Consider the following 21,644-nt stretch of genomic DNA (forward strand, 5'->3'; position numbering starts at 1 on the left):
TCGCCCCGCCCCCGTTAACCCCCGCGACGCCGCGCCGGCCGCGGGAGGGGAGGGGGGAGGGGACCCGGCTGCTCCAGGCGTCTAGCCGCCCCGGGTCGCCTGGCCCCGCTCCCGCGGCCCGGTGTGCCCTGACGAGGGAATCCGGCCCCCTGGTCGTTCCCTGGCCAGACAAGCGCGCCGCCTGAGCGGCCCCCAGCTCTCCGTGGATCGGAGCGCCTGGCCCCAGTCGGATTCTTACCAGCTGGGCCCCTGGACTGGACGCCTGGGAGCAGGACGGAGGGACGCCCAGGACGGAGAGACAGGCACCGGCTCTTGCCCGACCCTCCGTGAAGGCCCAGCCCACTAGGAACTTATGCTCTTGGCCTCTAGGTGGGCCAGGCATGAAGACCCCTTAGACGCAGGTCCCCTGAGTGTACAGGGAGGCATCTGGAGACACTTCCCAAGAGGTTACCTGAACTGGGCTTTGGAGAAGGAGTCCTGAAGGGAGGCAGCAGGGGAAAGGCGAGGAGGGTTTGCAGAGGCCCCTGCAGCAGGAAGAGGGGCAAAGGTAGTCAGAGAGGTGAGACCTGAGACACTTGCCCCTGGGGGGCCTGGGCTTTCTAAGGCAGACCCCAGAAAGGGCCCGCGGCAGGGGGGTGGCCGGTGGGCCCCAGGGCAAGACACAGGCCGGAGGCCAATGGGGAAACCGATGCCACAGTCCAGGAGGGAAGGTTCTGGACACAGATGGCACGGAGTCCTCCTGAGGGCAGTTGGCAGAGGTTGCCTCCTACAGCCAGGGAGCCAGGGTGTCCTGGGGGGGAGGGGTCTTTCTAGAACCTGCTTCTGGGAAGCCAAAGGACCCATGCCTCAGCCACTTAGAGGCCCCGGTGCACTCCATGCTGACAGTCCTCACCGTGTCCCCCCTGGAGCCTCCCTCTGTCCCCCGTGGATGGTGTTGGCCGCAGGTGCCTCTCCCGACTGCAACCAGCCTCTCCCAACATTTGCCCGGCACCGAGGGGTCCACTGAGAGAGGCCCTGTGCTGAACCGTCCTCTCCAGTTACTAGGCTCACAAGCCAGCACGCTCTACCGCACTGGGTCCGCTGTGTCGTTTGCCCCTTTCTTTCTATAGCTTTCTATATTCAGCGGAAAACAGAATGGTCAATGCAGGCACAGTGCTCATTTGTAAGTCATCTAGAATGTTGGGGACGGAGTGCCACTTAGGCCCCACATACACCTGTGCACACAGGTGTGTCCCAGGGACCACACTCTTGACCCCTACCTCCCTGCCCCTCGGTCATTAGCTGCGATCAGCCAGCGTGTCCCCAAATGGCTGCAGTTTTCTTGAGTATGTGTACCATCACTGAGGTCAAGCGCAGGAAGGGGGACCCACCTGGTCACTTCAAGGGGAAGACAATGGCCTAGATCGCAAAAGGAAAGAAGCTGCCGAGACTGGCCCTGCTGCTCAGACTCTGAGCAGCCCTCGTTCCCCCTCATCCTGTTAAGAGGAAGCCCTGGTTTGTGGGGTGCCATGTATGCTGGGCATGGCCTTTCCTCGGGGAGCCCCTTGTCAGGGTTCAATGTGAGAGTGAAGTGGATCCGTGGTTAGGGTCGTTTTGCAGAGGATGAAGGAGTGACTCTCAGGTATCGTTTTTGCAGACGCATGAGCATTGAGTGGGAGCAAAGTCTGTGCCGTCTGGCATCCAGGACAAGACGTGGGTCTAAGCGTCTACTTTAGAAAGGTGTTTGGTGCTGTTACGCCCTGGACACAGGCGAACCACATTTTTAAACGCTATTTCTACTGTTGCATGACATCGTTTGATAGCGGTGAGACCCCAGACCCCTCTTTGGACGCTAGGTGTCCGCTTTACTCGTCACCTGCAAGCATTTTTTTAAAAAGGTGTTCCTAGTATTTCTGTTTGTCCAAGTTGTTCACTCATACCCCACCGCATGCGCACAGACTTCTCTCCTCTGTGACGGTTCGCACCAGGTGACCCGACGTCGTTCCCTGTTGTAGGTGGACTCGGTGAAGCTGACCTGGAGACATCGGTTCCCAGCCTACATCACCAACTTGGTCTCCATTGTCTTCGTGGTAAGTTCCGGAAGGCTAAGGCGGGAGAGATCAGGGAGGCCCACAGGGAGAGTTGTGTGCTCGCCGAGACCAGAGTCAGGCGTCAACGTGACATTTGTTCTCATCCCAGAGTGTAGGTTGCCCCGAAGGTGGGAGGGGACCAGGATTCCGCAGGGACCCCAAGGGGACCCACATGCCCCAGGTTGCCTTCACAGTCCCCTGGGGGAGGCCCCTCCAGCAGGAGCACCGACAGCCAGGCTGGAGGGGAGGCTGCTGGGGACGCGCAAGCCCGCTGTTGTCTTGCACACGCAGCTTTGCCTCGACCCTCAGGGGCTGTGGCGCGTGAAGCCCACCTCAAGGCGTGAAGATCTTTGCTTCCTCTGTCTAGGACGTCCTTTCAGTGAGCTGGCTCATTGAACATGTATGCTTTCAGTGTTGTGCCACGTACAAGGGTTGCATTGTCGGCAACCTGCAACAGTGCCCTCCACCCCTGCAGCCCAGGGAAGCAGTTCGTTGAAAATGCTCAGTTGGGGTAAATTCCATACAAGAGACAGGAATTTCATTTATTTAAAAATAGATGGGAAAGACTTTCAGGCTCAAGCCATCTTTGCCAAAACTGCACTGTGGGATCCAGGAAAGAGAAGTGGAAAAATCCAGATGCACACAGCACCAGCTCGGGTCCGGAGGGACCTTTCACCGGGACGCGGGCGGGCAGGCTGGGCTGTGCGCTGTCTTTTCAGCACCTGCAGCTCCGGTCACTCCCTCCAGAACCTAGGGCCTAGCACCCTGCTCCTGGCTCTCCTCTCGGTTCCTCCTCCTGTCCCCACATCGCTGGCTACACCAAGCAGCCGAGATCGGACTCCTGAGCTGAGAAACGAACGTTGGCCACCGTTGCCGTCTTACGGAAGGACAGCTCCGAGTTCTCACAAGTCCCCACCTGCCCCCAAAGCTCTCCTGCATGTTCCCTTCCGATCAGGGACTCACCACACGGGGCTGTGACCCCACTTCCCAGCCTGGCACCCCTGCCTTTGTGTGTGTCCTTCCGTGTCCCCCAGAGCCTGGCACAGGGTCCACAACGTGTGGACGGTAGATATCACAGCTGCCGCTGGTGCAGACCAAATCAAAGCACATCTGGATGATACCCTCCGTGGAGAAGCTACATGGTGACTCTTCCCACAGTGCTCAGGACAGGGAGTGGGCTTGGCATTTCCTGGAATGCAGTCCTGGGAAGTCACGACCCTAGTCTCACAGACAACAGGTGACGGCGGGTCCAGAAAACATCAGAGTGCAGGGGAAGTGAGTCTAGAAGGAACAGGCTTCCACTGGCTGCTTGTCCTGGCCGAGGGAGGTCAGCGGTGAGGCTGCACTGGCCCTTCCATGGTAGAGTAGGGGCTGCTCTGTCACCCTGCCTGTGGGGGCCCTTCTAGCACAGCCCCAGCCTGATGCTCTGTTGACAGAGAAGATATTTATGCCCAGGTGTCTGGAGACACTTGAGTTCCGTGGGCCAGTGACCATGGGGGCACTGGGGACAGACATTGAAAATCAGACTTCCCTGTACCCACCCACCTCCTCCCAGTAGAGGAGGACCAAGCTCCTTCCCCAATCGCGGTGCCTTCAGGAAAACAGATGATCCTGGCGGAGGCCCAGAGAGGACACTCCACCAGGCCAAGAAACAAGACTTAATTTGGGGAAATGAGAAGAGACAGGCTCTCAATCTCCTAACCTGGGTCAGAGCTGTTGTCTTAATTCTGTAATTTGGACAACAGGAAGTGCCTACCCGACAGAAAGTCCCAGCCCTCCCCTCCGGGGAATTTTCCATCATTAGGAGGAGGAAGGGCTGAATTTATCCAGTTCATGGGGGAGCAGGACAATAAGGAAAAGATTCGATACGAAAGCATTGATTTTTTTGAAACATCTCACACTAAAGTCAATGAAAATTTAACGTATGGGTTTTTTTTTCAAAGATCAGAGCCCCCAACAAGCTTCCCCAGCCCCCAGCAGAACAGCTAATCATATGAGGGCTGATTTGTATTTATCAGCCACAGGCCCTTCCTTGCACCAGGAGCCTGTGGTCGCCTGTGACAGTGGAAACGGGCTGGGGAGTAGAGGTGGATCTGGACAAGGTTTTGGGCCTTCAAGGGAACCCCCTGCTCGCGGCCCCACGCCCTCCCACCCCCTTGCCCCCCTCTCCAGGAGGGAACACGGAACACACAGGGTGGCGGTTGGGAGGGGTAACCCCTGGCCTGACCTCTGCCGCAGCCGCCGGCACAGGGAGGTCTCTGGGCATCTTCTCTGGGAGGCCCTGCTTACGGGTCTTCCCTGAAGTGGACCCCCGCCCTCCTTCTCAGTTCTGGTTCCCCAGCGTGGTAGGAAGCCGTGTCACGTATTTGCTGCCTCCTGTTCATCTCCCCACTGGACAGGCAGTACACATACTCACAGCCCCCTGCACACACCCACAGCCCAGTGCATACACTCACAACCCCCTGCACACACTCACAGCCCACAGAAGCTGTTCATCAACATTCTGTGAATGACAGTCACTTTGTTCTAGGGCTAGACATCGCTTGGAGCCTCGAGCCAGGATGTGCCCTTGATGACTGCAGCCTGGGGCTTGCGTGGCTCAGGGGCTGCTGGGGTAGACCATGGAGGACATGGGCAGCGGGAGCTCAATGCCATGGAGACTGGCTCCCTGCCAGCAGAGTGGTCAGCTCCCCCACACACAGGCTGTCAGCATCTGGGCCCTGGCTGCCCGCCCACTGCTGGCCTGGGCTCGTTTGAGTGCCCTGCCTGCTTGGCCAGATGTCCAGTAGGCTTTGGACAGAGCCACCTAACCTGGGGCAGAACCCATGGGCTGTCAGAGGCCTTCACCCACCCCTTCACCCAGCACAAGGTCACCACCGAGCCAAGCTAGGAGGAAGGGACAGAAAGGCTGGACTCTCCAGCCAGCAGACCGGCGACACGTCGGCCCAGACAGAGCTGGAGTCCTTGGCCAGCACCAAGGGCTCTGCTGGGGTGGCCCCTGACGACCCACTCTGCCAGCAGCACCAGGCTGCGCCCCGACACCAGGCTGCGCCCCGTAGCATCACCGGAGGCAGGGTGTTGTTGCTGCAGAGTACAGCACTGAGATGGCCCGGTGAGCTCATCTGAGCTCTGAGACCTTGGGCAGACCAGGTAAGCGAGCCGGCAGGGCCCTGGCTCCCTCACTGGTCAGGCGGAGAGAAATGGCTCCCACCTGGTGGGGCTGCGGGGGCACTGAATGGAGCAGAGCAGCACAGTGCCCTGAGCAGCGTCGGCTGAGTGGTGTCCGGGGTCGGGGGGGGGGGGGGGGGGGGGGAGGGGGGCGGGGCAGGAGGTGCCCCAGCAGCCCCGGTTCCCCACTTGGAGGCTCCCTCTCCCCTCACTTCTTACAGACCTCCACACACAGGCTGCAGTTGAAGAAAGTTCTCCATCCTTCCTCCCAGCTCCGGTGTGCTGACCCCATCCCTTTCTGACGTCCTACCCACAGAGATGAGATCCATCAGGCCAGTCGCTCTCCCCTAGGGGTGGTCTCGTTCCCCGGAGACATCTTTGTCTAACATGCCCGGGGCAGGTGTTACTGGCCCCTCCTACAAGGCACAGAAAAGCCCTCCCACCGCCACAACAGAGAATTATCTATCCCCGGATGTCAATAGGGCAGAGGTTAAGACACCATGATTTAGGTTAACAAGGTCTTCTCTTAAAATGCAAATATTTCTGGTAAGTTAACCATCCACACCTTAGCATAAAATAGTGCAAATACGTGGATTTTTTTTCTCCCTAAGGCTCCTAACAATACCCAAGCCAAGCGATGAGCATTTTCATGGGAAAGGAGGCAGGAATCTGGGAGGGGTTGGAAAGGAGGGCGCCCCGCCAAGGGCTTTGGGCAGGCGAGCATCTGTGTGGGGGTCCACACTGGTCGGGCTCATCATCAGCTCGTGGTCAGAGCGTAGCACAGTAGCCCCGCACCTTCCACGATGCTCTCTTCTAGCCTGATGACAAAACACTACTCTCACCCCATCACAGAACGATGGAGTCTTTGCGGTTTCACAGTTCGGAGGCTTAATTTACATGTGTGACTTTGGGCAAGTTGCTGAACCTCTCTGTACCACGGTTCCTCAGCCTGTAAATGGGGCCTAATAACAGTACACACATCACAGGGTTGTTACGACAGTGAGATGAGTTAAGGGTTGTAAAGCATTTAGACCGAGCCTGGCACGAGGGAGACTTCTATCAGCATCAAAGGAAACACAAATGAATCCATCCCAGGGCGGGCTCTGAGTGCATTGAATCTACAGCGTGTACCGCCTTCCTCCACCAAGACGAAGACCGTGGGTGTCGGGAGACACACAGAGTGAAGACAGGGAGGAGACAGGGCACCCAAGGCACCCAACGTCCCGGGAGCACCCCCACCCCAGCAGAGACGGCCGCAGCCATCCGGGAAAGCTGGGGGACACGGGAGAGCCATTTTACCCAGACGGCAGCCCTAAGGATGCGACAGCTGCCGTGCGGGCCCCACCCGCTCTGGGGAGCAAGAGGTTTGCTCAAAGGCCAGGAGGTGAACGGAGACATTTTACAACCCCCCACCACGGGACCCCTCTGCTCCACCTCCCCTCCCTCCACGCGCCCCCGGCTCCCCGTTTGGTTCAGCGCTGCCCTACACCATGCAGGCAGCTGAGCCCTGGAACCCAGGGGCCCCGGCCCGCCTGACAGGCGCAGTTTCGAGTGGCGGCTGGCTGTCGCCAGATCCCAGGGTGGGCTCTCCGGGCCAGGCACCCCACCAGGGCCATCGGGCACTGTGTGCCAGCCCACAGCCCCCAAGCCCCCTCCTGGGAGCCTGGGGGAACAAAGCTCCCCTTCCAACCAGAGCTGCCAGCATCGACCCCTCCGAGTATCTTCAGGGCCACAGCCCAGAGACTGACTGGCACTCACCCTCACTGACCCCTCCGGGCCCACCCACTCTGCCCAAGGTGGACACAGGATAAGGAGAACCCAGATGCCGTCACCTCCCCCAACCCTTGCTTTGGCCCCCACTCAGACCCAGTCCGGGCCCAGACCCTGCTGTGATGAGGCTGATTGGGCCTCCTTGCTGGCCGCCACCACGGCCCGACTCCCGGCCCACGAGCCCGTGTCTGGGCTGGTCTTGACTCGAGGCCCCCTCCACCCTCTTTCACCTCCTCCCCCGCTGACCCCCACCGTGAGACACCAGGAGCAGCAAGTGAGACCAGGAAAGGAGCCGGCACCCTGAATCTCCTACTGACACCGTGCTCCGCTCCCACGGACTCACCCCAGCGGCATTGGGAGCAACCGAGACATCGTACCCCTGACGGTGCGCCCGACCCCGCTAGCTTCTCCCCGCAGGGCTATGGGACAGAGAGGACTGCCAGCAAGGCCTGGACCCGGCCTCCCACAGATGCCTCCCAGGAGCTCAGCTCTGACTCTGCAGCCTGCCAGCGGCACAGGAAGGGCCGGGACACGTGCTCGTGTGTGCACGCACATCACCTACACCCTCAGGCACTTGCACACACACGTGCACACACACACCGCACCAGCTCCCGAGGGCTCCGCGACGCCCACCGAGTTCTCCCCACACCCCACGGAGCCACACACGGATGCGCAGAGTTCCACATCCGGGTCACGCACAGGAACGCAGAGCCCACACTGGGAGCGCACCAGGGGCACTCCCGTGGTCCCACTCTGAGCCACACTAGGGCACCCAGGAGGGGACTCACCCACGGCCACCCACAAGACGGTGGCTCTCTTGTGAGAAACCCCAAAATCCCATTGTTGGGGTCTGAAACTGCTGCTCAGACCCAAAACTGTCACTGCCAGGGCTACCCTGGACCCTGGGGGACGGTGAGAACACGCTTTCTGCTTTGAGGGGAGGGCGCCAGGAGCCCCGGGCAGACAAGGGCAGGAGACAGATCAGATCTGGCCAGCTCAGCAGGACCCCACAGACTCATGAATTTTTCAGAGGCACCCAAAGTGAAGAGCGAAGCTGCCAATGGGGTCCCGGGGGTCCTGCTTTAAATTATTCACAGCCGAGCAAGGGTGGTAGCATCTGGCCCCAAGGCCCCGACTTCAGGTGTAGCCTCCCTGAGCCCCGGCCGGAGCCAGCCCTGTGGCCGGCAGGCAGGGCACCTCCCTGGGCCTCCACATCTTCCTCGGCAGCCCAGTCACACGAGCCCTTTGTGAGTGCCACTCCGTGTCCCCGGCTTGGGCCCCCAGGCCTCAGGTTGTGGCCCCCCCACTCCGGGCGGCACCGTAGGGCTGTGGTGCCCAGCTGCCCACGGGGCTCCTCAAGCCGACACCCTACCCCCAAGCCTGGTGGACCCTGCCCCTTGCCCTGCTCAGCAGCCCCTGCTTGCGGTAGGAAAGGGCCCCCCCACCACTGGGGCAAAGGAAGGCCCCCCAGCTCCCTCCACACCCCAAGCCTGCACCCCCACCTGACTCCTGCAGGCCACCGCCATGGCTCCAGCGGCCACTCCGGAGCTGGACAGCGGCAGAGACGGGAGGGGAGCCCACCGGCCGCACCCGCGAGCACTTAGTGCCGCTCATTCAGACACCTGCTCTGTCCCTGGCGCCTTGCTACCTGCAATGCTACTGAGACCAGGAGCTGTCAAAGCTCGGTCCAGGCCCCTCAGGTCCCAAGAACCTTCTAGAAGGCCCTAGAGGTCGAAACTGCTTCCATAGTCCTATCAAGACCTTTTCTCTGTCACTACTGTTCTCTCTTATATGTGGAGTTTTCCGGAGGCCGTGACGTGTGATGACGCCACACGTTTGTCACTATGTGACGTGGTGAGAACCGAGGGCCAGAGTGTCACACGAGAGGCTGTGCGAGTCCCCCCACCCCAGCCCTCCCCTGTGACGGGGGCTCATCTCCCTGCAGTGTCTCAAGCCCGAGGTGTGGCCAGTGCCCACCGGACCCCAGAAACCCACCTTCCGAGTGTGGGCGGCTCCAGGAACAGCCTGGGCACTTCCCGCCGTCCTGCTGGCAGGGTGCTGGAGGCAGGGGAGCCCCCTTGCTGGACCCTGGGGAAATTCCCGGGGAGGCGTGCTGCCCCTGTGGAGGCCCAGAGCCACCGCACCCCGCCGGGCTGAGGCCCCAGGTTTCTGCCTCCTCCAGCCACGATCCCCTGCCCGTCCCGTGGGCCATACGCTGAGCCTGGTACCAGGCAGGGGTGCTTCAAGGCCCAGAGCCCTGCCAGGCTCCAGATCCGGGCGCTTGGACCTTCCTGGGCCTGCCTCCCTCACCTCACCCGGGGCCAGCAGAGGGGCTGTGAGCACAGACCTCTGATGGGCAGGACCTGACCTCGTCCCACCTGAAGTGTCTAGGTGACCAGGACTCCCAGAGGGAGCCAGGTGGCAACAGCTTGGGACAGGAGGGCAGGGACCACTACAGACCATGAAGTGCTTTCACCCCAGTGGGGCTTTCTTTCACTCGTACCCTGTCCCCGGCTCACAGCTTTCTTCGACTTGACAGCCTCCTGGAGCAGACACATTGCAGGGTCAGCGGGTCCCCCACTGGTGGCGGTAGCCTGCATCAGGAGGCACCTGGTCTCCCAAGGTCGCAGACAAAACAGACAGTCCAGTTTGAATCTCAGATAAAGAACAAGTACTTTTCTGGTGTGAATACTGTATACGACATATTAAAGAATTATCCACTGTTTATCTGAAATCCAAATTTGACTGGGTTTCCTGTGTCTGTGTTTTCCTGCTCAGGCCATCTCCGTTGGCGGCCTCCACGGATCAACCCAGACCCTTCCCACGTGGTTCTGCCCCACCAGTGCCACTGCCCGGGACACAGACTGGGAACCGCACTCTGCCTGGCTACTCGGCCCTTCCTTCTCATCACACGCTGTTCATGCGCCTTCCTGAGACCCATGGTCACTTTGGGACAGGTGGGGACACACAGCGGCCCCTCCGCGGCCCATCTCTCCTGGCTGGCAGCCTCACCCAGTGTGGTGGCCTGCCTGTGCCCCCGCAGGTTTCCCAATCCCGGGAACCTTGATGGGGCCTGTGTGGCCAGAAAGGGTCCTGCGGAAGTGACTAAATCCTGGACCTCAAGATGAGGAGACTAGCCCGGACTATCATGTAAGCCAACTACATGCACCCTTATAAGAGGAGACGGAGAGAGATCTGACACACAGAAGGGATGCCACGTGACCATGGGGCAGACATTGGAGGGACGCAGCCACAAGCCAAGCCACTTTTGGAGCCGCCGGAAGCTGCGAGAGGTGAGGAACAGACCCTCCCTCAGAGCCTCTGGGGTGAACACAGCCCTGCCAAGGCCTGAATTTTGTCCCACTGGTGGTGACTTTGGCCGGTAAGAGAGGACACCTCTGTCATTTTAAGCCACCGGTTTGAGGTGATTTGTTGCAGTGACCCTAGGAGACTCACGTGGTTGGCCTGCTGCCCACCCTGGAGGGGAAGCCCCCAGCCCATTCCCCACCACAGGCAACGGCGTCTGCACTGTGAGCCTGGGTGACCCAGCTGCCCACCCCCACCCCCACCCCGAGCTCCTTCTGCAACACCAACACCGGGCACAGGCTGGGACTGCTTTCCTGGAGCAGGGATGGCAGGGCAGGGGTGGGCCTGCCATCCCCCCCCCCCAACCTCGATGACCAAAGTCAGGGCTTTCTCTAGGGTTTTGCTCGGCTGGAGCTCCTGGGTGAGGGGAGGGCTCAGCTGAGGAGCCGGGAGCGGGATGTAGGTGGTGGTGCCCCTCCAGCCACAGGCGACTGGCTGGGGAGGGGAGTGAGACGCGGGGGCCAGTGTGCCTGACAATCACTGGTGGGGGAGGAGCCCTCAGCTCTCAGAGAGACCCTCAAAACAGCCCCCTTCTGTGGATCCGAAGTGACTGATTGTGCTGGATGCCCCCAGGAGGGCATTCCAAAACTCGCCCCAGCCAGACCAGCTGCACTTCGGATCGGGCCTCCAGTACTGGGCCACAGCGTGTGTGGGGACCCCCGCCCCACCACCCACCCTGGGTAAACGCGGGAGGCCATCTGGGCCGGAAGGAAGGGGCTAGGGGAGAGCGCAGGGCGGCCCCCGCCCACCCCACCCCACCCAGAAGCAGGCGCACACGGCTCTGGGGTCGCTCAGTTTATTGGTAAAACGGGCACTGAGCGCGGCGAAGTCTGGGCGCGGAAGCGGGGGCGGCGGGGGCGCTTTTCCTCTTAAAGAACTTCCACTGGACCTTGATGGCGAGCATCCAGTCGCTGACCGAAAGCCTCTTACAAGCGGAGGTGCAGACATGCGCCTGGCGGGGGGGCGGGGCGCCGGGCCGGGGGCGGGGCCGGGGGCGGGGCCGGGGGCGGGGCCGGTACGCGGCGCCGCCGGGGAGGGTCGCGCCGCGGGCGCCCGTGCTTCACTTGCCCGCCTTCTGAGCCTTCTGCGCGGACTTGGTGACCTTGCCGGCGCCGCCGCTCTTCTTTTCCACGTTCTTGATGACGCCCACGGCCACCGTCTGCCGCATGTCGCGCACGGCGAAGCGGCCTGCGGGGAGAGGGCGTGAGGGGTGGGCGAGGGCCGGCCTGGCCGGGCGCAGGCGCACTCGCGCCTGCTGCTACCTGCCCAGCGGGGCTGCAGGTGGCGCGGTGCGGCCGCTGCCCGAGGAGTGTGGGACGCTAGCGCTATCAGGTTCTCGGGTGGCAGGAACGACTGCAGGACCCGCCCCGGGCGTGTGGGGGTCCAAGGACGCGCCGACGCTCTTGGAGCGCGCCTGGCGAGGCACAGCTACGACGAAGCTGGCCGGCAGCCTGCACGAGGCAGCTCTCGCATGGAGGCCGGTGGGTTATCCCAGGCACGTGTGTGCGGCCAGCCAGCCGCTGTCCAGCTCCGGCAGTCAGCCCTAATGCTGCCACTAGACTGGCTATGGGGCCCGGGGCCTTCATCTACAGAGGAGGACACCATCCCAGAGCTGGCCGGCAGGGCTGCTTCGTGGGACGGAGGCCGCAGGTCTCCTGCTAAACTCTAAGCGGAGCAAACCGAAGGACCCCCCCGCCAAACCCCCCACCCGGAAGTGGTCCTCTGGCAGCCCGGACCAGCCCCACCCAGGCCGCACCTCCCTCCACCACCTGCCCAGCTCACCGAGAGGTGGGTACTGTGAGAAGCTCTCCACACACATGGGCTTCCCAGGGACCATCTCCACGATGGCTGCGTCACCGGACTTCAGGGCTTTGGGGTTGTCCTCCAGCTTCTTGCCTGAGCGCCGGTCAATCTTCTCCTTCAGCTCGGCAAACTTGCAGGCGATGTGTGCCGTGTGGCAGTCGATGACCGGTGAGTAGCCGGCACTGATCTGCCCTGGGTGGTTCAGGATGATAACCTGGAGGAAGAGGTGCACAAGGGCACAAGGCCGTCAGGCGTGCCCAGAGGGGGTGAGACGGCATCGGAGCGAAGCTTCAGGCCCAGGGGCCCAGGTGCTGGCCGTGAGGAAAGGTCAGGGACCCACACCCCTGACATGGACCCCAGGGTCCTCATCAAGCCTTTGGCAAACCACAGGAGAGAAACAGCCAGCAAGTGCACTGCATGAAGGGCCACTGGGCAGGACTCCTGTCTGCACTGGCCAGAGCTGAGGCAGGGGGATGAGAAAAGCGGACCTCAGTTATTACACTTCGGTTATATGTCAAGGAAGCCAATTTTTACACCTGTTGTCACACGGAGAGGTGACCAAGAGGGTGCCGTGAAAATGTCGAGAAGAGAATAAAAGAAAAATGTAGAGATGCCTCCGGCAATAAACTACTAAAAACATGTTCAGGACTCAAGCGGGACCTCAGTGAGGTTCAGAGGCCGGGCCCCTCCGGTGTCCGCTCTTCCCGTGAGTGCCCTCAGCCCTGATCCAGCCTCTCCAGGCCTGGGTGGCCTCGTTTGTAAAGCGGGGGTCTACGTTTTCCCAGGCGCCCAGCACCGTACGATGACAGCCCCACCACTCTTGAGGGAACGGGCCACACCGGCCCCTGCAGCCACGCACCTGGGAGGTGAACTGGGCAGCCTCCTGGGGTGGGTCGGACTTGCTGTCCCCACACACGTTGCCTCGGCGGATGTCCTTGACCGACACGTTCTTCACATTGAAGCCGACGTTGTCGCCAGGCAGGGCCTCGCTCAGGGCCTCATGGTGCATTTCCACCGACTTCACCTCCGTGGTGATGTTGACGGGTGCAAAGGTCACCACCATGCCCGGCCGAAGGATGCCCGTCTCCACTCGGCCCACGGGTACGGTGCCAATGCCTGGGTGGAGGGAAAGAGGGCTGTGAGGGGTGGGGGACAGGTGTGGCCACATGGGCAGAGTGCAGAGACGGGGGAGACCCCAGACAAGGCAGACACTGAGGTTCAGATAGAAGTGGAGGCTCCCCTGGCCTGTTCTGTCGGGAACAGAAAGGACTGAACAAGAGAGAACCCCTAGTGGTGCTGGGCGGGAGCAAAGTGGGGGGCGGGGGGGAGCGTGGGCAGAGGGAGGCCCATCTCGACCGGGGGCGGTACTGTGGGGACCCCTCCCTTCTCTGAGGCCCCTCCTGGCGAGGCAGCAGCAGCAGCACGGGTCAATGTCATCCACCCAGGACTGCCTCCTGTCTCAGGGAGCCACCCCCAGAGGGACACTGTGGCACCAGCGCTTCTCATGGGTCCGCTGACGCCTGTGTGCCTGCTCAGTGGCTATGCGGGGTCCCCCAGCGTGCATGCAGGGAGACCCTACTCCCATATCCCTGGCTGTGGTATGACAGACATTGAGGCTGGTGGCGGTTTTCTGTGCTAGGTGAGTGTGACACCCCCGTTCTGCACGAGCCCCCTGGCTGGGGGTCTCCACGGTGCCCCTTGTGGGCCTCATGTCTGCTTGTGGTTTCTCTGTCATCTCACGAATAGCATTTCTCATGCCTGGGGTAGGTCATGTCTCCCACAGGACTGGGACGGCCATGGGGGAAGGGGACATCTGAGTTACCCTTATGCCACCAACTCCTGGCACAGGGCTCAGTGCTTACCTGAAGAGAGAAAGACCCTGGACAGATGGATGAACGGGTAAGGGTGGGTAGGTGTGTGGGTGGATGGATGGATGGATGGATGGGGAGATAAATGGAGAGATGGATGGGAGGGGTGGGTGGATGTCTGGATGGACAGATAGGCAGATGGGTGGGTAGATGGATGGATGGATGGATGAATGTGTGGGGTAAACAGTCGTCTGGATAGAGATGAATGGATGGATGGATGAATGAATGATGGATGGATGGTGGATGGACGGACGGACGGATGGATGGATGGATGGATGTGTGGATTGATGGGTGGTGGATGGACATGTGGATGGATGTGTGGATGGACGGATGGATGGATGGATGGATGGGGTGGATGGATGGATGGAGCATGGACGGGAGATGGACAGGTGGATGGATGGCCCCCAGGAAGTGTGCAGCACTGAGGGACAGGCAGATAACTTGGCCTCGAACCCTCCTTGTCAGGGGCCCTGGTCTCAGGAGCTGGGTGTGAGGGGTAGACCCGGCCAGGGTGGGCTGGGCCAGCTGCCTGAGGTGGAGCGTCCAGCACTGAACCGTCACTCACCGCCGATCTTGTACACGTCCTGCAGTGGCAGGCGCAGGGGCTTATCTGTGGGGCGTGTAGGGGGCAGGATGGTGTCCAGGGCCTCCAGCAGGGACACGCCGCTGGCGTTCCCCTCCTTACGCTCCACTTTCCAGCCCTTGAACCACGGCATCTGGACAGGAAGAAGGTGTCCGTTGGAGGCAGAGACCGCCTCCACCTGCCCCGCCCTGCCCCACAGCCTCAGGGCCTCCCCAGGACTTTCCAGAAATCCCGGTGGAGGCATGTGACCTGAGAGGGCCTGGGGAGCAGGGGAGCACGGGACTCACCGCTACCTAATGGCCAACGGTTCACCCTAAGCCTGTTCATGCCATCGAGACGCTGCGCAGCCCTGCACCCTCCCCAGCTCCGGTCCACACTCCCAACATCACAGAAGCCTTGGGAAGGGAGGTCTGGCGAAAAAACAGGGGGGCCCCTTCCCCAGCCCAGACTGCTCACACCGCACTCAGACGGAGGCGGGTTCTGGCACCCCTGAATAAGCGTCCAGCATGGAGCCCAGCCCAGCCCAGCCCCTCTTTCTGGCAGCCCTCAGATCCCTGGGCAGGGCCAGCACCAGAGCGGGAGGGGCCAGAGTCCGGCCAGTGGCCAGGCTAGAGGCAGAGGGTCCAGCCTCGGCCCCCAACCGCTATGCCGCCTGTCTCCAGGCACGACTGACCCGGCATTGCCCAGGGCTTCTCCTGCCTGGAGCCCCCCCGACCCACTGGCCACAGGCAGGGAGAAGGGGAGGGGGCCGGAAGTGCTGCCCAGTCCGCTCCCAGGGGCTGTGTCCTCCCGGCAGCACAGATCAACAGACAGCTCCCTGAGCAGCAGGTCAGGAGCGGGAAGTTCAGGGCTAGGGTGTTCCGTCGGCCCTGCCAGGAGGGTGGGGAGTGGCGGCTCACTGGTTGCTCCGTGACGTCCTGTGCGGGACCCACCACGTGCGAGCATGCAGCCCAGCGGGACGGGGGCAGGGTCCCCAGCTTCGTTCGGCCCAGGGCCCCCTCCACGCCCGCCCAGCTCAGTGTGGGTGGCTGCAGCACTGGCTGGAGCAGATGGCCACCCTTCTAGGCCAGCGCCGTCCTCTGCCTTCGCTGCGTCCAGGCCCTTGTTCTCACGTTCCGAAAACCACTTCGGGCCCCACCTCGTCACCTCCCGCTGAGTCAGAGTCCCTGAGATGCCGGCTGTGGCTGCGGGAGCCAGAAACTTCCCAGCTGGCCAGCGGAGAGCCGGGACTCGGCCCTTCCCAGAGCCCAGCCCGCTCCACACCCTGGGGAGACGACAACTAACCCCATAAGGGCAGAGCCTCCTGCGACAGAGCGCTTGGGCCTAGGCCGTGGCGGCCGCTGCTCCCACACTGCCTGCCCAGAGCCGGTACCCCTGGCCAGAGAAGGGGCCTCTGCTGGCCTCATGGGCACGGCGCCTAGGCCCCGAGGAGGCGGCGGCCCGCCAGGCAGACACCCACGGGGCCGGGTGCCCAGGGTCATGCAGGTTAAGGGAACACAGTGGGGCTGAGGGGAGCCTGCGGACAGGCCTTCTGACCCAGTGCCCTGGGCTCCCGGGCAGGGTTCCGAGCGGCCCCGTTCCCCCCCCCCCCCCCCCCCCGCCCAGCCCCGGGCAACTCACGTTGGGGGAGGGCTCCAGCATGTTGTCGCCGTGCCAGCCGGAGATGGGCACGAAGGGCACAGTGGCGGGATTGTAGCCGATCTTCTTGATGTAGGCGCTGACCTCCTTGACAATTTCGTCGTAGCGCTTCTCGCTGTAGGCGGGCTCCGTGGAGTCCATCTTGTTGACCCCCACGATGAGCTGCTTCACGCCCAGCGTGTAGGCCAGCAGCGCGTGCTCACGGGTCTGCCCGTTCTTGGAGATGCCCGCCTCGAACTCGCCCACTCCTGCAGCCACTATGAGCACCGCGCAGTCCGCCTGCCCGGCAGGTCAGGTGCAGTGAGCCCCGGGCCCCGCCTCGCACCGGGCCCCGCCAGGCAGGTGCCCCGGGACGGGCCCTCGGGCTCTGGGCCTTAGGGGCGGCAGCAGGGGCTCGTCCACCCGTGCGAATGGCCTGACGGTGTCTGGGTCTGTCTGTCTGCAAAGGCGGCCCTGACAGTGGCCAGTGGTCCTTGTGGGCACCTCTGCCTAGCTGAGATGATGGGGCCCTTGGTCAGCTCTGTGGGGGACTCTGTCCCGGTGTGATGAGGTCATCTCGCTCTCCCTCCCCTCTCCCTCTCTCTCCTTGTGCCCTGGCAAGGGAGCAGAGGAAACCCAGCTACCCCTCAAGGCTCCCGGGCCCCCAGGTGTGTACTGAACGGGTGCCCCCTCGGCCCCCTGCAGCCCTGCCCACCTGGGACGTGCCAGTGATCATGTTCTTGATGAAGTCGCGGTGGCCGGGGGCATCGATGATGGTGATGTAGTACTTGGTGGTCTCGAACTTCCAGAGGGAGATGTCGATGGTGATGCCGCGCTCCCGCTCCGCCTTCAGTTTGTCCAGCACCCAGGCGTACTTGAAGGAGCCCTTCCCCATCTGGGGGGCGGGGGGGGGACGGTTCAGGGAGGGGCTTGGGACTCAGCCCCTGGACCACGGCAGCATGTCACAGCGGAGAGACCTGGGTGACAGCCTCCCTCGCTCCCCACTGGAACCCCAGGACCCCGATCCCATCTCCGGAGCGAGGGAGTCAGATGCAAGAACCTCTGAGGGACACCTCGACCTCGGCCCTGCCATCCTGTGGCCCCCCAGGTCTGGCCTTTGCCACCTCGATGCTTGCCATTTGAACGTCCACCAGTAGGTGGCGCAAGGGCCTGGGAGTCAGGCCTGCGGAGAAGCCCCCAGGCGATTTAAACCCCTCCCCTGGCTGGGGGCTCCCCTTTATCTGAAGCTGGCGACCCCCGCACCCGCAGGCGCAGATCGCTGCGTCAGCCACAGGCCTGCAACACCGCTGTCGACGTGTCAAGCCCAAAACCCCTCTGTGATTTTTTTTAAGACAAAAAATAAAAAGGAAATTGGATGAGGTTGCATGGCAGGGCCGGGCTTTCCAGCTCTTTCTACAGACAGCCAAGGCTTCCTAGTAGCTCTGAGGCCCCTCCTCCCCTTCCTCGCCCCACCTGCAAACACCTGTGCCCAGCCCAGCGAGGCCTCCCGTGCTGGGCCCAGAGCTGTGGTTACTGCCGCCCAGCTGGGCTGATGTGAGGCTGCCCGGCCAGGAGGGCCGCCCTGCCAGGACCCAGATGGGACCCAGCTAGACCTGAATCAGACATCCTGCAAACACCCACGGCCTCCCCCCAGCGCCAAACCCGCAGGGAAGGAGGGAGTGACGCAGCGTTTGGGCCCAGGCGCGGAGGGAGGCGGCCCAGCACCCCCCCACACACACACACACACACTCCGAGCGAGGTCACCCCAGGCCAGCAACTGACTCCTCCTGGGCCCTGGCCCCCACCCCTCTGTCATCCAGGAGAGGACCCTTACAGCCCCCTACACGGGGGCTTCTCCCAGAGCCCAGGGGTGGGGGCAGGGGTCGCAAAGAGCAGACCCCCGCTCCGTGACCACTTCCCACTCGGGGGTCTCTGCCACTTGAGAGAAAGCTCAGTCACCGGGGCCCCTCTCATCCTCACCAGGCAACCAGAAACCCCCCCCCCCAAAGAGTGCCACCCTGGACAAGCAGCCCTCCCCAGCCCAGCATGAGAAAGTGGAGCTGACGGGCCGGGGCCGGGTGCCCATCAGTGAGCTATTAATAGCCACCCTGAGTCGTGGCCCAGCCCCAGGACAAGTGAGGGCAGCAGTGCCTGCAGCCCCAGCACTCGGCCGTGGGGACACGGGAACCCCACCCATTCCAGGTTCTCAAGTCCAGCGTGGCAGAGAGTTCCGGAGCCTGCTGTGGCGGGGGTGGGGGGGGCAGCAGAAATGCTGCGTCCAGGCCACCTCCCCTGCCCCAGGGGCAGAGCCAGCGGGCCACCCCTCCCCCGCCAACACCAAGCACATCCTCAGAGGGAGGCAACCCCCCCCCCCCCGTGCCACTCCACCTGGACTCTCTCAGATATTTGTCCCCCACGCGGCTTCCTTTAGGCCTCACGCTGCCCTCGTGCCCTGGAGGAGATCAGCTGTGCCTGGAGTCAGGGACGCGCCAGCCCGGCCTCCAAGGCGGGAAGCTGTCCCCTCAGTGTGGCGAAAAAGACAGGGGCCCCCAGGCTCACCTCCGCCGCCTCCTTCTCAAACTTCTCGATGGTCCTCTTGTCGATGCCTCCGCACTTGTAGATGAGGTGGCCCGTCGTGGTGGACTTGCCGGAGTCCACGTGGCCTATGACCACGATGTTGATGTGGGTCTTCTCCTTGCCCATTCTGCCCGGGGTGGGGGGAGGGGCCGGACCGAGCTGGAGCGCTGTGGCTCAGGATGAGGGGGCTGTCGGGCAGTGATTCTGTGGGGTGGGGTGGGGGACAGGCCACAGAGAGCCTCAGGCGGAGGCCAGCAGAGACACTGCCCTGCACAGGTTGCCAGCACACCCCCACCCCTGCCCACACACCTGGCCCCGAGGCAGGGGCCGCATTCCCACATTTAGTAGGGAGGGAAGGCCACCCCCCAGCCTGGGCCTCGCCCTTTCGGGTCAAGTGGCAAGCCCCAGCAGTCCAATCTGCAGTAAATATCGGGGTGCTGTGCCCACAGGGCACCCCCATGAAGGAGGCTAACCCCCCCTGAAGGCGGGGGAGGAGCGCCAAGCTGGGCGAGCCCCATGACCAGCCAGGAGCCCGGTGATGAGTCACCCTGCCCCGCTCTCCGCTCTCCGGGGCTCTGTCCCTGATGCTTCTCCCCTCCCGGGAGTCCCAGGCCCACTGCTGTGCCCCACCCCCACCAGCATAGCTGTCGCCTGGTGGAGAGACGGTCAGTGCTCCCCACTCCTCTCCTCCAGCAGAGAGGGAGCCATCTTCCCCTCATCCCTGCCAGGCAGGCTGGCACCAGGGGAGACAGGCTGGGCCAGAGCTCCGACAAGGCGGTGGTGCCCAGACAGGGGGCCTAGAATAGCTTGGGCCCTCCCCGGACCCGGGCAGGGGGCAGACAGTAGGGCAAGGGAGTGGGGTGCCGGCTCTGAAAGAGGAGAGAAGAATCTGGCCCCGCAGCCAAGCTCAGCAAGAGCCAGACAGCGATGCCTGCAGCCTGGTGGGGGCAGGGGGGCACCCCCTCCCCCTCCCCCTCTCCCTCTGGTCAGAACCCAGGTCACAGCCCCTGCCCCATCCTGGAGGTCAGTGAAGAAATCTGGGCAGCCCGGGAGGGGACAGGTGCCTGGGGGAGGGAAACAGTGCACCCTAGGGTGCAGACACCAAGCGGACACCCCTAGGCCCACCCGGTGGGGGCAGGGTGGCGAGTGCCTCTGGGCTCTCACTGCCTCCCCCTCCGCGGGCATCTCCAGCAGCCCCCAGCAAGGACGACCCTGCCCCAACCCTGCAGGGCCCCAGCCGGTTCCAAGGTCACGGCAGCAGGGCGATCGCCACCGCCCAGAAGACCGCTCCCCCCGCCGCCACCACCGCATAAACAAGCGCCACCGCGGTGCCCCCACCCCAGCCCCTGTAGCCCGCGGGGACCGAACCCTGGTGCCGGTCCGGGCGCGTGGGATGGCTGGCCGAAGCCCGGGGCGAGCAGCGCAGCCTGGCCAGGCGCCTCCCTGGCCCCTCTCTGCCTCCAGGTCCGGTCCCCCGAGAGAGGGCCCTCTGCGGAAAGCTGGGGATGGAGCCGGAGACCCGGAGGCCGAGCGTCCTTACCCAGAGCCGAGATCTCAGCCAGAGGGACTAGCGGCGCCGGCGCGGCGGTTTTATCTCTCCGGGAGGGGGTCCACCTATTGACGGAGCGGGCGCAATGCACCGCGCCCCTGCAGTACGGCAATGCGGTACCGGCGGGGGAGGGGGGCGGGCGGGGCCGGGGCGGGGACGCGAGGGATGCGGGGACGGCAGACGCGCGCGGGCGCGGCAGGGACGCGACAGAAAGATGCGGCGGCGAGGGAGCGAGCGACAAAGGCGCGGACGCACCCGGAGGGAGTGCAGGCAGGGAGGCGCGGAGAGAAGAGAGGGGGGCAGGGGGAGGGAGACGGAGAGGAGGGAGGCGACGGGAGAGAAACAGCCAGAGATGGAGGGCAGATGAAGCAGAGCCGGAGTGGCCAGGCTCAGGCGCTCCTGGAGAGAGCGAGAGGGCACTGCAGATGCCGAGGGAGGTCTCAGGCCAGGGGTCAGCCCCAGGTACCGGAAAACACAGGTGGGGCCAGGGTAGCAGCAGGTAAGGCCTAGGCCAGGAGGGGGCAGGGACTGAGGTCAGGGGACTGAGGTCAGGGCACTGAGGTCAGGGACTGAGCCCTGGCCTGGCCCTCCACGTGGTTGGTGCCCGACGCACTAACAAGCCTCTGTTCTGCCTCCTCAGTGTGGCCTCTGCGGAATGGGTCCTTTCCCCGAGACCCTGGAATCTGCTTGCTTCCAGGCCCCTGTGCCTGGGTGCCTGCCACGTGGCCTCACCCTGGCGTGCCCCCAGTCCGGCCCCATGGGACAGACTGAAAATGGTGTGTCCAGGGTCCCCTCAGTTCGCCAGAGTGACCTGAGGCCTGAGGCGATCCACCTCCACCACCGTCCCTCCGAGGCTTCTGGAAAGGACTGTTTTCACCCTGGGCCTCTCTCCATGCAGGGAGCACCCAGGTCTGTTCCCAGAGCCCACTGGTGCCTCCTGGGCTGCCCTGGTGTGCACGACGGGCAGGAGCCCCCAGGGAAGCAGAGTCCCAGGCCACCGATGGGGGACCTCTGAGGGTCCTGGGCAGACCAGGGCAATGGCCAAAATGGGTTTTCAGGGGAGGGACGGGGAAGCGCTGTGTTGTGTGAAAACCAAGTCTACAGGCCTCTCCGCCGTTGGCACCTCTCCCCGTGGCCTCATCTGCCATCGTCCGGCCACCGCTCCTGTCTTATTCTTCTTAGTGACTGCAGGGTCTTTAGAAATGTGTGTTGAGTGGGTAAGAGCAGAGGCCTAGTGCCCAGCTCCTTGCACGGGGGCAGTGGCTGAGAGAGCC

The 21,644-nt window shown here is 63.2% G+C and overlaps 1 protein-coding gene and 1 long non-coding RNA gene across 2 annotated transcripts; one reads left to right on the forward strand and one right to left on the reverse strand.

The window, feature by feature from the left end:
• Positions 1-1,995: 1,995 nt before the first annotated feature.
• LOC147582884 (uncharacterized) lies at positions 1,996-9,789 on the forward strand. The gene is made up of 3 exons (XR_015249599.1): positions 1,996-2,069; positions 4,600-5,219; positions 5,459-9,789. It is a non-coding gene; the product is annotated as an uncharacterized LOC147582884 (long non-coding RNA).
• A 1,366-nt stretch (positions 9,790-11,155) lies between these two features.
• On the reverse strand, positions 11,156-20,513 carry EEF1A2 (eukaryotic translation elongation factor 1 alpha 2). Its single transcript, XM_086702707.1, has 8 exons — positions 20,362-20,513; positions 18,804-19,025; positions 16,960-17,139; positions 16,248-16,544; positions 14,610-14,760; positions 13,036-13,292; positions 12,156-12,390; positions 11,156-11,561 (listed from the first exon to the last, which is right to left on the reverse strand). Exons 2-8 carry the CDS (start codon positions 18,945-18,947, stop codon positions 11,434-11,436), a joined length of 1,392 nt encoding a protein of 463 aa, XP_086558833.1. The 5' UTR covers positions 18,948-19,025; positions 20,362-20,513; the 3' UTR covers positions 11,156-11,433.
• Positions 20,514-21,644: the final 1,131 nt, after the last annotated feature.

The sequence above is a fragment of the Puma concolor genome, chromosome A3 (genome assembly GCF_028749965.1).
Source record: "Puma concolor isolate L17-30 chromosome A3, mPumCon1.1.hap2, whole genome shotgun sequence".
Lineage (NCBI taxonomy): Eukaryota > Metazoa > Chordata > Mammalia > Carnivora > Felidae > Puma > Puma concolor.